The sequence below is a fragment of the Coregonus clupeaformis genome, chromosome 35 (assembly GCF_020615455.1).
Source record: "Coregonus clupeaformis isolate EN_2021a chromosome 35, ASM2061545v1, whole genome shotgun sequence".
NCBI lineage: Eukaryota > Metazoa > Chordata > Actinopteri > Salmoniformes > Salmonidae > Coregonus > Coregonus clupeaformis.
Genome location: NC_059226.1, coordinates 7,598,987 through 7,615,389, shown reverse-complemented (window position 1 = coordinate 7,615,389; position 16,403 = coordinate 7,598,987). Strand labels below are relative to the sequence as shown.

General features: G+C 43.8%; 1 protein-coding gene across 1 annotated transcript in view; it reads left to right on the top strand.

Annotated features, from left to right (window-relative positions):
- The window catches only part of LOC121550608 (protein tweety homolog 3), a 55,592-nt gene extending 43,515 nt beyond the window's left edge, over positions 1-12,077 (top strand). The window contains exons 12-14 of the mRNA XM_041862935.2: positions 1,626-1,802; positions 2,464-2,542; positions 8,425-12,077. Of these exons, the coding sequence (XP_041718869.2) occupies positions 1,626-1,802; positions 2,464-2,542; positions 8,425-8,595 (427 nt within the window). The 3' untranslated portion in view covers positions 8,596-12,077. The remainder of the gene's footprint in view (positions 1-1,625; positions 1,803-2,463; positions 2,543-8,424) is intronic.
- The last annotated feature ends 4,326 nt before the right edge of the window (positions 12,078-16,403 follow it).

The window sequence follows — 16,403 nt, the reverse complement described above, 5'->3', positions numbered from 1 at the left end:
GGGTTTGAGAAACCGTTTAGAATTGCTTCCAATAGAACTCATACATTAGTTAATAGAGCTTTCGCTGAACCCGCGGACTGTAGCCTCTGCGTCCCATTTTTACATTACACAGAAATGACTCCAATGATAATGATTTGCCTGTAGACAGACAGAAAGACACAATACTATTATAGAATATAATTGTTTTTTTGTGAAGAGTTTCTAAACCCCTGACGAAATCTGTTAGCTGCTTTAAGTCTTCCATTGCTAGTGTGTAGAACACTGGCAGCCTGTTCCATTGGACCTGGCCGGCAGGGCCCAGCTGCTTCCCCAGATATATCACTTCCTGTTATCCCCCTCTCCCTTATCATGCAAAGCTTTGCCTAAATCTATTGCAACCATTGCATGGAGTGGTGTAATTTTCAAGGTTGAGCATTGTACTTTATGAAATCCATCTGATTTCCCTCCACTGGGTGACCCTATTAGCAGCAGATGGATAGGATTAAACATAATGCCTTGTAAGAGAGGCGAGAATTAGTTGTCCCAGGCAACGCCTCCAGCTTAACTCCACTATGTAATTAGCAGAGTTCTAACTGAGGATACGGCTGGATATGTTATGTTCTGCAGTTGTCTTTTGTAATGTTCTGTATGGGTGAATGCATGCTGCGCTGAATGGGATGATGTCATTAATTAGCTGTGTGGAGGAAAAGCCTATGGGTGGTGGTGTTGAACACTAGAGGGATACAAGCTCCACCATGTCATCATCAGCTCTATTCCCTTCAGCGCCACAGGGCTGTTTCTGTCTTCTTTTTGTTATCCAGGTTTTATATCTTAACCATTGTGCTTCAGGGGGAAATGTCTTAGTTTTTTGATAATGTGGGCTTTCAGTGGTGCCCTTGCACTAGTCACAATCACAGTTCATGTTTGAACAGAAATGGCAAAGTAAACCAATCCATATTGTAGCAGATCAATCTGTAATATTCCTGTGGAAACTGAATACCTTCTTATCTTACTGGAGTGTGGTTTCATTCCTTAAGCTCAGCGGGAATTTGCTGCTTTCCCTTTTTCAAAGAGAACACATCTTTCGTCTCCCGTTGGGCAGTGAAGAAATTGAATAGAAACGTGGCCGTGAATGAATACAAAACGTGACCATGAATGTGCATGCTTTTGTGCTGCAGCTGCTCTCCCCGTCAGTGGGAGAGGGCTCCCCCTTGTGGCCGTTTGTCACTCTGCAGGGTTGTGGTCAATTCCATTTGAATTTGGAAGTAAACTGAAATTCACATTATCTCCCCAACTATGAAATCAGGGAGGGGACTGTGGATCTGTCTCCGTATGTTCGTCACACACAGTATCTCAGATAGCACTGGTCTGATTTTGACTAAACTTAGGTGAATGATGCGTCTTGCCATAGAGATCCAGCATTTACAAAATTACACTGATTGGCCCAAGGTGGGAGCTATAGTAATGAACTGAAATGTGTTAGTCACACGCAATATCTCAATTGGCCCAGGGGGGGGGTCCCTACATCATTCTTTGGGGACGACATGTTTTCTGTTGCCTTGTCCTCAATGATTTTCCTGGTAGTATGTTTCCTGGTGGACCTGTGTGACTCAGCAGTGTGTGTCTCTCTCTCTGTGTCCCTATAGGAACGAGGCGGACAGCGAGGAGGAGTCCATGGCCCACGGAGGCAGACTGCAGAACCATGACAACCTGTACCGGGTCCACATGCCCAGCCTGTACAGCTGTGGCAGCAGCTACGGCAGCGAGACCAGCATCCCTGCTGCAGCACACACCGTCAGCAACGCCCCCGTCACAGAGTACATGTGAGTACAGTAACACCAGTCACATGGAACACTCATCTCAAAGAGAATCACTGGGGAACAGTGGGTGCAGTTACAAGTGTTAGGGGATCTGTTTTTTCCCTCCACTTTCTCAGTGTTGAAAGGTTCAAAGCAGGCTGTGGTGGTGAGGGATGAGGAATGTGAGATACCATGTGACCCAGGGCTGTACTAGCACAGCCTCCACGTTTAGGGCACCGCTGAGAGAGAGGAGCCGTGCTCTGCTCTCCCATAGAGGGTCACATTCTGGCGGCCGCGACCGATGCAGCTGTTGCTCTCCAGCTGTGGCCCTTTGAAACCCAAGGCCAACAGCTTTATGAATGGACCTCTTAGGATTGGGATGGGGGCTGGGTTGCCTGGGAGAGGGGATTTGGTGTTACTCTGGTTTTGGTGGATTGTACAGTATAGTACAGCCATGGATGTACTGTGGGGGTCTGTCTGTGGTGCCTGTAGGGGTTTAAATGGTATCATGAAAGATTTGTATATGTGGGTGTACGTGCTTCTGTGGCATGGAAAGGTTATTTTGAGGGTCAATAAGTCATGGACGTGTTTGTGAACCTGTTTCTGTGTGTGTGCATGTTCTGCAGCTGTAGTTCCCTCCCCGCCTGTGTTTAACCTTGGAGTGTGTGTTTGTTCTGTTACACAGGACCCAGAATGCCAATGCCTTCCAGAACCCCCGGTGTGAGAACACTCCACTGATAGAGAGAGAGTCCCCTCCTCCCTCGGTAAGTGTCCCAATGTCTACGTTATACACTGATGGACAGAACACCTCCACTGACTGGGTCATTTGGCAGCCGTTGTGTAGGACAGGATAATGACAAAGATCTTTCCAATGAGATCTTGTTGTTTAAAAGTAAACAGTCTGCCAACAGGGCCTGGTTTTGGAAATGATGTCTCAGTGCAGTATTTTTGCCTCTGATTTTGACATATTGAAGTTAGTTTGGCTCACAGTAAGAGCTAGTCAACATGACGATCCTAGCTACCAGTCTCCATAGGTTGTGTGTTGTAAGTCAACCTGAGTCCTTCCGTCAGTGGTCCCTGTTCCTCCCTGGCCGGTTGCCCTCCTGTCCTGGAGAGTGAGCCCCTCCTCCTCGGTGTCAGTGTGTCTGCTTGGACCTAGACTCTGCGCTGTGTATCTTCTCTATACTGTCTTGTCGCTGTTGTTTTCTTTCCTGCAAACCCACACAGTTGTATTTGACTGCCGGCATGGAAAGTTACAGCTGGCAGTTAAAGCCCTCGGCGAGTGAGAGATCGTTTTGGTAACCTCCTCCGCTATGCTAACAGGTACAGACAATGCCCCCCCCCACCCCCCCACCTTCACTTACTGGCCTGTGTTCCCCCAAACCAAGTCTACTCCCCCCACCCCAACCACCCACGCCCTAACCAGAGCTACCTGCCACCCCACTGCCCTCCTGTGTCTTGCACCTAACACATGTCCCCTGACTGTGGCCTTGGGCAGCATGTCATCCTATCGCCCAGCACTGCACTGAACATGTCACGTTCTAGTCCTGCCTTCAGGCCCATCATGGCCTTCCTTTCATGAACATTTAAGCCTACATCCGACAAAAAACGACATTCACGTACTGCGTTGCATTCCGTTTTGTTCCGAGCCCTTTAGACTAAGTGTTGCATTCCCCTTTCCACCTGAAACAGGGAAAGGAGTTATTACTGTGTGAATTACATCACAGTGGACTTCTTTAGGGATTGACGGTTTTGAAAAAGGAACAAGTTAATTACTGTAGAAGAGAACAACTTTATCCAGTTGTTGATAGATCTGGGCAGTTTGTTGCTAGAACATTCCACTGGTCCAGAACCTGTACTAGTTCATTTTGGAAGTCTTGAGTTCTTCTGTGAGCCAGAACATCCTTCTGCTATTGTCAAGTTGTTCCACCTATGTCTCTGCCTCTCTCTCCTGGCCTTCAGAGCTCATAGATGTACAGTATAGCGGGTAGAATGGCTCCTGAGTGTGGAGTGGGATGGTCTCCACCTCACTTTACCACTAAGTCTAAGAGACTCCCATTGAAAATCATGTTGATCTGGCAAGGCCACTTTTCAGCACAACTGTGTGCAGGATATAACGTGTGGTTATATCCAGTTGGCCGAGCATGGCGCTTGCAACGCTTAGGATCGTGGGTTCGATTCCCACTGGGGCCGCCCACACTAAAAATGGATGCACGCATGACTGCAAATCACTTTGGATAAAAGCATCAGCTAAATGGCATATATATTATATAGGAGCTATAGGCGAGTGGAATAAGGTGTTAGGAGCTTTAGTTCTGTAAACCTGTCACATATCCTTTCACAGAGTATGTACTGCAAGTGCACCTGGTTTTATCTGCTCCTTTGCAATAAATATGTTGTAATGTATACAGATGTGACAACCCAACCCAATGCCAGTATGGTTTATTATCTCTAAGTACAGTATGATAAGCCCTTACTTTCCCATGTAGAAACATACTATATATACACGATAGATAGATACAATAGATATACAGTGGGGAGAACAAGTATTTGATACACTGCCGATTTTGCAGGTTTTCCTACTTACAAAGCATGTAGAGGTCTGTAATTTTTATCATAGGTACACTTCATCTGTGAGAGACGGAATCTAAAATCTAAAATCCAGAAAATCACATTGTATGATTTTTAAATAATTAATTTGCATTTTATTGCATGACATAAGTATTTGATACATCAGAAAAGCAGAACTTAATATTTGGTACAGAAACCTTTGTTTGCAATTACAGAGATCATACGTTTTCTGTAGGTCTTGACCAGGTTTGCACACACTGCAGCAGGGATTTTGGCCCACTCCTCCATACAGACCTTCTCCAGATCCTTCAGGTTTCGGGGCTGTTGCTGGGCAATACGGACTTTCAGCTCCCTCCAAAGATTTTCTATTGGGTTCAGGTCTGGAGACTGGCTAGGCCACTCCAGGACCTTGAGATGCTTCTTACGGAGCCACTCCTTAGTTGCCCTGGCTGTGTGTTTCGGGTCGTTGTCATGCTGGAAGACCCAGCCACGACCCATCTTCAATGCTCTTACTGAGGGAAGGACGTTGTTGGCCAAGATCTCGCGATACATGGCCCCATCCATCCTCCCCTCAATACGGTGCAGTCGTCCTGTTCCCTTTGCAGAAAAGCATCCCCAAAGAATGATGTTTCCACCTCCATGCTTCACGGTTGGGATGGTGTTCTTGGGGTTGTACTCATCCTTCTTCTTCCTCCAAACACGGCAAGTGGAGTTTAGACCAAAAAGTTCTATTTTTGTCTCATCAGACCACATGACCTTCTCCCATTTCTCCTCTGGATCATCCAGATGGTCATTGGCAAACTTCAGACGGGCCTGGACATGCGCTGGCTTGAGCAGGGGGACCTTGCGTGCGCTGCAGGATTTTAATCCATGACGGCGTAGTGTGTTACTAATGGTTTTCTTTGAGACTGTGGTCCCAGCTCTCTTCAGGTCATTGACCAGGTCCTGCCGTGTAGTTCTGGGCTGATCCCTCACCTTCCTCATGCTCATTGATGCCCCACGAGGTGAGATCTTGCATGGAGCCCCAGACCGAGGATGATTGACCGTCATCTTGAACTTCTTCCATTTTCTAATTATTGCGCCAAGAGTTGTTGCCTTCTCACCAAGATGCTTGCCTATTGTCATGTAGCCCATCCCAGCCTTGTGCAGGTCTACAATTTTATCCCTGATGTCCTTACACAGCTCTCTGGTCTTGGCCATTGTGGAGAGGTTGGAGTCTGTTTGATTGAGTGTGTGGACAGGTGTCTTTTATACAGGTAACGAGTTCAAACAGGTGCAGTTAATACAGGTAATGAGTAGAGAACAGGAGGGCTTCTTAAAGAAAAACGAACAGGTCTGTGAGAGCCGGAATTCTTACTGGTTGGTAGGTGATCAAATAATTATGTCATGCAATAAAATGCAAATTAATTACTTAAAAGTCATACAATGTGATTTTCTGGATTCCGTCTCTCACAGTTGAAGTGTACCTATGATAAAAATTACAGACCTCTACGTGCTTTGTAGGTAGGAAAACCTGCAAAATCAGCAGTGTATGAAATACTTGTTCTCCCCACTGTATACAATAGATAGATACAATAGATAAATAGATGGATACAGTAGATAGATAGATGGATACAGTAGATAAATAGATACAATAGATATATAAATACAATAGATAGATACAATAGATAGATAGATACAGTAGATATATATATACTGTGTGTGTGTGTATATATATATATATATATATATATATCTCTATCTCTACCTGGTAGAATTCCAAATTGTATACAGGTAAGGCAGTTGAGGGACAAAATGATCTGTAGTTCAGGTTTACCTCCCATCACAGACTGAATATGCAATTCATTTTTGCCATTGCCAACCAAAATGCAGACTGAAACTTGATTTTATGCACCAAGCAGTTAGATTTCTGATCTCACACACAGATTGTTCAGAGTCAAATCTGAGGGTAGGGGAATCTGAGATATTCTGAACCTACTGCTGATCCTAGGTGTCCACAATAGGCTGTCCAAATGACTCCCAGGGTGGCATTCCCACAATGCAAAACCGCAGCGCTGTATTCCGCATGGACTCTGCACAGTTACTGAATTTAAAACGAATGGTCCTACGAGTTTTTACTTCTTCTTTTTTTTTCACACTAGTACCTAATTTTTCTGCATCGTCAGAATCGGACCCTGAATGTTTTTCTCTGTGTTGGTGCTGTCATATGTGATGTGTGAGGCTTGTTCATTCTCAAGCCCTCACAGCCAAACCCTCTCTATTGATTTGTTAAGGTGACCTGTTTTTGTTGTTCTAAGCTTTTTACATTGATGTCAGGGCAAACACCTGCACTTTCAAACATAGCAAATATAAAATATACACCACTATCGTAACTATTTTTATACAGTGCCTTCGGAAAGTATTCAGACCCCTTGACTTTTTCCACATTTTGTTACATTACAGCCTTATTCTAAAATGGATTTTAAAAAATAAAATCCTCACCAATCTACACACAATACCCCATAATCACAAAGCGAAAACGGGTTTTTAGATTATATATATTTTTTTTACAGAAATACCTTATTTACATAAGTATTCAGACGCTTTACTATGAGACTCAAAATTGAGTTCAGGTGCATCCTGTTTCTATTGATCATCCTTGAGATGTTTCTACAACTTCATTGGAGAACACCTGTGGTAAATTCAATTGATTGGACATGATTTGGAAAGGCACAAACCTGTCTATATAAGGTCCCACAGTTGACAGTGCATGTCAGAGCAAAAAACAAGCCATGAGGTCGAAGGAATTGTCCGTAGAGCTCAGAGACAGGATTATGCCGAGGCACAGATCTGGGGAAGGGTACCAAAAAATCTCTGCAACATTGAAGGTCCCCAAGAACACAGTGGCCTCCATCATTTTTAAATGGGAGAAGTTTGGAACCACTAAGACTCATCCTAGAGCTGGCCGCCTGGCCAAACTGATCAATCGGGGGATAAGGTTAGCGAGGTGACCAAGAACCCGATGGTCACTCTGACAGAGCTCCAGAGTTCCTCTGTGGAGATGGGAGAACCTTCCAGAAGGACAACCATCTCTGCAGCACTCCACCAATCAGGCCTTTATGGTAGAGTGGCCAGACGGAAGCCACTCCTCAGTAAAAGGCACATGACAGCCCGCTTGGAGTTTGCCAAAAGGCACCTAAAGACTCAGACCATGAGAAACAAAATTCTCTGGTCTGATGAAACCAAGATTCAACTCTTTGGCCTGAATGCCAAGCGTCACATCTGGAGGAAACCTGGCACCATCCTTACGGGTAAGCATGGTGGTGGCAGCATCATGCTGTGGGGGTGTTTTTCAGCGGCAGGGACTGGGAGACTAGTCAGGATTGAGGCAAAGATGAACTGAGCAAAGTACAGAGAGATCCTTGATGAAAACCTGCTCCAGAGCACTCAGGACCTCAGACTGGGGCGAAGGTTGACCTTTCAACAGGACAACGACCCTAAGCACACAGCCAAGACAACGCAGGTGTGGCTTCGGGACAAGTCTCTGAATGTACTTGAGTGGCCCATCCAGAGCCCAGACTTGAACCCGATCGAACATCTCTGGAGAGACCTGAAAATAGCTGTGCAGCAACGCTCCCCATCCAACCTGGCAGAGCTTGAGAGGATCTGCAGAGAAGAATGGGAGAAACTCCCCAAATACAGGTGTGCCAAGCTTGTAGCGTCATACCCAAGAAGACTCGAGGCTGTAATTGCTGCCAAAGGTGCTTCAACAAAGTACTGAGTAAAGGGTCTGAATACTAATGTAAATGTGATGTTTCTTTATTATATATATATATAAATTAGCAAAAAGTTCTAAAAACCTGTTTTTGCTTTGTCATTATGGGGTATTGTGTGTAGATTGATGAGGGGGAAAAAACAATTTAATCAATTTTAGAATAAGGCTGTAACCTAACAATGTTGAAAAGGTCAAGGGGTCTGAATACTTTCCGAAGGCACTGTAGTTCTCTATTGGATGAAAACTGTAATTCTTTATCTGTGTATACATGGGTCATCCCATGCTGTTTTGTTACGCCTACTTTTCTCTTTCTCTCAACAGTACACCTCCAGCATGAGGGCCAAGTACCTGGCCAACAGTGGCCCTGGTCCCAGTACCTCCACACCCATACCTCCACAGCACCCATCACAGCACCAAGAACACGACTCGGCACACCACTCACGACAGCACACTCCACACCGCCCACCACTTCACCCTACAGCACAGCTCTAGACAACACCGGGGCGTGACCCACCTACAGACACACCAGCGTGGAACCACCTAGCCTCTGGAACCTCTTTTCCAATGCCCTTCAACATTTCTGGGACATCATCTCCATTCCCATCCAGTCTACAGTCCAGATCTGCTTTCCTTTTCACCCTTACTAGCCCTCTCCCCCAGCAACAACTTCAAACATCGGAGCCAACTATGTATTTGAAGTGTGCTTGATATCAGAGCTTAGAAAGGGACATGCAAGGCAGACGCATCATGTAAATAGTGCTGTCGTCATTACAATGTGTTCCGGAGGCTCTTTCATGATGTTTCCAGATGGTCAGTCTGGGCTGGGCCACACAGAGCGGAGCAGCTAGCCAGTGCATTGTGAGGGCCAGGAGGAGGTTATTTTCAGCATCGTGTGATTGCTGTCATTGGCTGCTATTGGACTGACTGAGTGGTGGCCCTTGTTCCCCTGCTACCCCCTACCACCGCCTCGTCTCTGTGCTGGGCCATCCTCATGTGGCCCAGAGACAATAGAGACTAATGAAGCAACTGGCCTCCAGCTCTTCATGAAGGATCTCTGCTCCTTTTCCACTCCTCTGTCTGCTCAGTCCACCAAATATCATCTTGAACTGAGTGATAATGTCTAATGTGAGGATATATTGCTCAAACAACAAGCTTTTATTTTTCTCCCACTTTTGGGGTCTCCCTGTGTTTGATATTGTATGAAGGAGATATCCACAATCAAATGTCCATCTTTACAACTGCAAAAACTGCTATTTATGGTGCTGTGAATGTAGTGAAGGAGAGAACACCTGAATAGATAATGAAACTAAACTGCCATTGCTTTGGTGAGGACTGAGAGAGTTATGGGAATGTCTAGGCTAGCACTTCTAACTATCGATAGTGATTTTGTTCAATATGTTGCTACGTACTGTACTCTCTCTCTCATTGCTGTAGGAGATGTTGAGCAATGCCTTACACAGAGAGCAGTGGAAAGGCCTAGAAACTACTGTTCCCTCACACCCTTTCCAGAACTAGGCCTCTGTCATAGCAAGTTGTGATGCAGGCACAGTTCCTCAAAGGTTGGATGTAGCGCAACAATACTAAGGCAATGATATGTCTTAAAGACCAGTGTTTCTCAAGCATTCCGTGTGAGTGTTCTTCATAACAGTGGAACATCTCAGTTCCTCATGTAATCCTGTTATCTGGAGGACTTGCAACACGACCAGTAGAACGCCTGATCCAAGAATTAACATCAGTTGTATTATCCTGTCTCTTAATACGTGTCTGACGAGATCACATTGACATATCATTACTACTGCCTAACAAGCTGAGACTACTTATTTCTTATCTAGGTAGACATCAGCTTGTTATTGCATTTGTCTTAAATCTCAGTTATCTTGTTTCATAATGTCTTATAGTAGTAGGTCTATGACTGGAAAAGACTGGGAGCTCTTAACTCTTATATTAGTCCTGACCTGCATGCTTGTGGCTGTTGTTCCCCCCCAGAGGGAGGTTTTCCATTGGAGTAATGCAGTATGCCACTATTCCAGAAAAATGACTGAAGCTACATGGATTTTGAACTGGAGAGTTTTGCTGTGAAAAACTGGAGTTCATTTGCGATTCCAGTGTCTGCTCTTGGATGATGTGAGCTGAAAAGACTGATAAAGGTCACTAAAGAAGAGGAGCTGTAAATGGTGGGACCCACTGTCCTCTCATCAATACCACAGACTGCTATTATCAGTACTGTAATTCTCATTACATTGAAGAGTTTGGTCAATTGAGAATATGCTTAGCAAAATGTTCAGATGTCTATGGTAAGGTTTTGTTCCCAAACAGAAGACTATTCAGACAAGGGAAAGGAAACATTTTTAAACTAACGGAAGCACAAGCGTTTTTTCAACAGACAGCTGAGGACTGGTTCCTGATTGCTGAGAGACAAAACTAAACTAAACAGAAGTTTTCCTCCACCATTATAAGACTCATTCAAAATATAATTTGCAGTGCTGTTCTATTAGCCAAATATCTTGTGCTAGTGTTGGTGTTCCTCTGCGTACAGTGGTCGTTGTGTTTGCTTGCCGTCTCCTGTCCTCCCAACAGATCTGGACAGCAGCAGCTAGTCCACTCCTATCTCCGACCGCCTCGCAACGTTCTCCTCTACTGAACCCTATGGATATAGTCACAGACTGTAACATCACATTACATCCAGAGTGTCTGGAGGCTGTGTACATTAATCAGTATGTATTTCCTCTCGAGGTGTGGAATAAATGTGTTCTAGTGTACAGTTATGCATGTTACAACAGCCAAGAGAACTGCAAAATGTACATCCTAATGTACCAGCATTTCATTGTCACAAAGATGTGTTTTAGCATAAAGAACTCTTGGAGAAAAAATGAAAACTGCGGGAGTTGTTTCACAATTGGTAAATTGAAGAAATGCTGTAGTGACACGGGTTCATTTGTACCATTCACCTTTTCAGTAAGAGCATCCTACGTTTCTGTGGACTCCTAAAGCATGGTGACCCTTCAAATGTATAGTGAAATATTGTTGTACATTGTTGCTACTGACGCTTCTCTTGGCGCCACTTCGTTCTGCATTGTAATCAATGAGAGGTGTGTTTCTTTCTTCAGACTGTGCCAATAACCAAACACAACACCTTACCTTTACTATTATATTTTTTATGTCTCACTAAGGCCTGTTTGTACAGTTCACAGCACTGTGGTTGCCTGAGCAACCCAATGAGGAAAATGAGCCCTACATTTTGAACTTGATGATGCATTTTTACTGTTTTGGAGTAGTCATATTCTCTTTGTTAATGTTGTAATGCTAGACCAATGTACAGACTTTAAAGGGCTACTTTGGGATTTTGGCAATTAAGCCCTTTATCTACTTCCCCAGAGTCAGATGAACTAATGGACCACCATTTGTATGTCTCTGCATTCAGTATGAGTTATAGGTAGTTTCGCAAGCCAATGCTAACTAGCGATAGTGCAATGAGTGGAAGTGTATGGTATCTACTAGCAATGGTGCTAATGCTAGTTAGAAACGTCCTTCAAACTGTACGCAGAGACATAAAAATAGTATCCACGAGTTCATCTGACTCTGGGGAAGTAGATAAAGGGCTTAAATGCCAAAATCCTGAAGTATCCCTTTAAAACATGTTTGCTAAATGAGCTGGTGAAGTTGACATTTCCTTTCTCATTGTGATGAAATCTCTTTGCTTCATAAAAAAAAAAAAGTAATTTACCATTGATTCTTTTTAGTGTTCATTGCATATATTACGGTGTGTAGCAAACACAAAATGTTTTTTTTTAATTATGTGAATACGATTTAGTTTTTGTCTTTCATTGCTTTGTTTTGATAACATTTCACTGTAGATTTACTCATTGTTTTTATATTATTTTAAAGCAATTACTAAAATATTGTACATGTTAAACCTGTGGTTTTATTGATCTTGAACTCAGTGTTTTGAAAATAAACCAACCTTAACTGTTGAACCCTGACTTGTCTTTACATAGAGAATGTTGATCATAACTGTTCCAAATGGACAGAAATGCATGATTTATACGAGAGTTTGATTTTAATTTATGCTTCCACTGTAAAATAATCTAGGCTATGTGCTGCTATCAACGGTACAACAAAAGCAGCAGTTAGCGTAGTGGGTAAGAGCGTTGTGCCTGTAACCGAAAGGTCGCTGGTTCTAATCCCCGAGCCGACTAGGTGAAAAATCTGTCGATGTGCCCTTAAGCAAGGCACTTAACCCTAATTGCTCATGTAAGTCGTTCTGGATAAGAGCGTCTGCTAAATGACTAAAATGTAAATGTAAACAAAGATAACAGATTGCTTGCCCCACTTGGCTGACATTGTGACTAGTAACACTGGGTAGCAGCAGAACTGCACAGTGTGTCTCAGTAAATGTATCTGTGCTATAGTACTCTGAGGTGATGGTTGTTTGTTGATACAAATATATTGATATTCAACACATCAGGCTTTGTTGCAGGCAGTAATATAGCTCAAATGTATTTGTCTATTTCTGGGATGTGCTATTGTTCTCTGAAGTCTGCAGATAGAAAGGCTTGGATGTCCTGTTGACTGGAGGAGAAAGGTTGTGTTGTGTGTGTGTGACCTCACTGGGCTGACGGCAGGCGAGAGGTCAGTGTCACAAACAGGACAGACGTCCAGCATTGTCTCCTTCCTGTAGGGCAGACCGTCAGGCAGCTGCTGTCTCTCCAAGTCTGGCGTCCAGTCTAGTCTAGGGGGGTTGGAGGGATGGGATGGGGACATGGATGAATGAAGATTGAATGGTCCCTCGATCCTGAAAGATCATGAGCCAAAGTACATTTAATCCTGTTATTTTGTTCATCCCATTTTACTACAAATATAATGTAAGGAACTCAGCCTATACAATACATTAATTTAACAAACATTACAGAAATGTCCAACAAATCCTTTTAAATCAAATCAGTTGTGATGTGTTCTTCCAACATGGTATTAACAAAGAAAATTGGTCAACATTTCTTCCTGGATAGTAGGATGATGATAAGTGAACAGCTGGAGAAGTAGTTGAACTCAGCAGCTGTGCATTCCTTCTGGCCACTCAATGCACTGTCATCAGTCTGGATGGTCCAGTTAGTATCTCACACCGGACGTCAACTTCTTGGTAACCCTTTATCAGTGGTGGAAAAAGTACTAAATTCTCATACTTGAGTGAAAGTAAAGATAACTTAAATGGAAAATGACTCCAGTAAAAGTGAGTCACCCAGTAAAATACAAACATTACTTGAGTAAAAGTACAGTGCCTTGCAAAAGTATTCATCCCCCTTGTTGTTTTTCCTATTTTGTTGCATTACAACCTGTAATTTAAATGGATTTCATGTAATGGACATACACAAAATAGTCCAAATTGGTGAAGTGAAATAAATAAAAAAAATCATTGTTTCAAAAAATTCAAAAAAATAAATAACGGAAAAGTGGTGCGTGCATATGTATTCACCCCCTTTGCTATGAAGCCCCTAAATAAGATCTGGTGCAACCAATTACCTTCAGAAGTCACATAATTAGTTAAATAAAGTCCACCTGTGTGCAATCTAAGTGTCACATGATCTCAGTATACAGTGGGGAGAACAAGTATTTGATACACTGCCGATTTTGCAGGTTTTCCTACTTAGAAAGCATATAGAGGTCTGTAATTTTTTATCATAGGTACACTTCAACTGTGAGAGACGGAATCTAAAACAAAAATCCAGAAAATCACATTGTATGATTTTTAAGTAATTAATTTGCATTTTATTGCATGACATAAGTGTTTGATCACCTACCAACCAGTAAGAATTCTCACAGACCTGTTAGTTTTTCTTTAAGAAGCCCTCCTGTTCTCCACTCATTACCTGTATTAACTGCACCTGTTTGAACTTGTTACCTGTATAAAAGACACCTGTCCACACACTCAATCAAACAGACTCCAACCTCTCCACAATGGCTAAGACCAGAGAGCTGTGTAAGGACATCAGGGATAAAATTGTAGACCTGCACAAGGCTGGGATGGGCTACAGGACAATAGGCAAGCAGCTTGGTGAGAAGGCAACAACTGTTATTAGAAAATTATTAGAAAATGGAAGAAGTTCAAGATGACGGTCAATCACCCTCGGTCTGGGGCTCCATGCAAGATCTCACCTCGTGGGGCATCAATGATCATGAGGAAGGTGAGGGATCAGCCCAGAACTACACGGCAGGGCCTGGTCAATGACCTGAAGAGAGCTGGGACCACAGTCTCAAAGAAAACCATTAGTAACACACTACGCCGTCATGGATTAAAATCCTGCAGCGCACGCAAGGTCCCCCTGCTCAAGCCAGCGCATGCCCAGGCCCGTCTGAAGTTTGCCAATGACCATCTGGATGATCCAGAGGAGGAATGGGAGAAGGTAATGTGGTCTGATGAGACAAAAATAGAGCTTTTTGGTCTAAACTCCACTCGCCGTGTTTGGAGTAAGAAGAAGGATGAGTACAACCCCAAGAACACCATCCCAACCGTGAACCATGGAGGTGGAAACATCATTCTTTGGGGATGCTTTTCTGCAAAGGGGACAGGACGACTGCACCGTATTGAGGGGAGGATGGATGGGGCCATGTATCGCAAGATCTTGGCCAACAACCTCCTTCCCTCAGTAAGAGCATTGAAGATGGGTCGTGGCTGGGTCTTCCAGCATGACAACGACCCAAAACACACAGCCAGGGCAACTAAGGAGTGGCTCCGTAAGAAGCATCTCAAGGTCCTGGAGTGGCCTAGCCAGTCTCCAGACCTGAACCCAATAGAAAATATTTGGAGGGAGCTGAAAGTCCGTATTGCCCAGTGACAGCCCCGAAAGGATCTGGAGAAGGTCTGTATGGAGGAGTGGGCCAAAATCCCTGCTGCAGTGTGTGCAAACCTGGTCAAGACCCACAGGAAACGTATGATCTCTGTAATTGCAAACAAAGGTTTCTGTACCAAATATTAAGTTCTGCTTTTCTGATGTATCAAATACTTATGTCATGCAATAAAATGCAAATTAATTACTTAAAAATCATACAATGTGATTTTCTGGATTTTTGTTTTAGATTCCGTCTCTCACAGTTGAAGTGTACCTATGATAAAAATTACAGACCTCTACATTCTTTGTAAGTAGAAAAACATGCAAAATCGGCAGTGTATCAAATACTTGTTCTCCCCACTGTATATACACCTGTTCTGAAAGGCCCCAGAGTCTACAACACCACTAAGCAAGGGGCACCACCAAGCAAGCGGCACCATGAAGACCAAGGAGCTCTCCAAACAGGTCAGGGACAAAGTTGTGGAGAAGTACAGATCAGGGTTGGGTTATAAAAAATATCAGAAACTTTGAACATCCCACGGAGCACCATTAAATCCATTATTTAAAAATTGAAAGAATATGGCACCACAACAAACCTGCCAAGAGAGGGCCGCCCACCAAAACTCACAGACCAGGCAAGGAGGGCATTAATCAGAGAGGCAACGAAGAGACCAAAGATAACCCTGAAGGAGCTGCAAAGCTCCACAGCGGAGATTGGAGTATCTGTCCATAGGACCACTTTAAGCCATACACTCCACAGAGCTGGGCTTTACGGAAGAGTGGTCAGAAAAAAATAAGCAAACCCGTTTGGTGTTCACCAAAAGCCATTTGGGAGACTCCCCAAACATATGGAAGAAGGTACTCTGGTCAGATGAGACTAAAATTGAGCTTTTTGGCCATCAAGGAAAACGCTATGTCTGGCGCAAACCCAACACCTCTCATCACCCCAAGAACACCATCTGTAGCTCAGCTGGTAGAGCACGGCGCTTGTAACGCCAGGGTAGTTGGTTCGATCCCCGGGACCACCCATACACAAAAATGTATGCATGCATGACTGTAAGTCGCTTTGGATAAAAGTGTCTGCTAAATGGCATATTATTATATATTATTATCCCCACAGTGAAGCATGGTGATGGCAGCATCATGCTGGGTGGATGTTTTTCATCAGCAGGGACTGGGAAACTGGTCAGAATTGAAGGAATGATGGATGGCGCTAAATACAGGGAAATTCTTGAGGGAAACCTGTTTCAGTCTTCCAGAGATTTGAGACTTGGACGGAGGTTCACCTTCCAGCAGGACAATGACCCTAAGCATACTGCTAAAGCAACACTTGAGTGGTTTAAGGGGAAACATTTAAATGTCTTGGAATGGCCTAGTCAAAGCCCAGACCTCAATCCAATTGAGAATCTGTGATATTAAAGATTGCTGTACACCAGCGGAACCCATCCAACTTGAAGGAGCTGGAGCAGTTTTGCC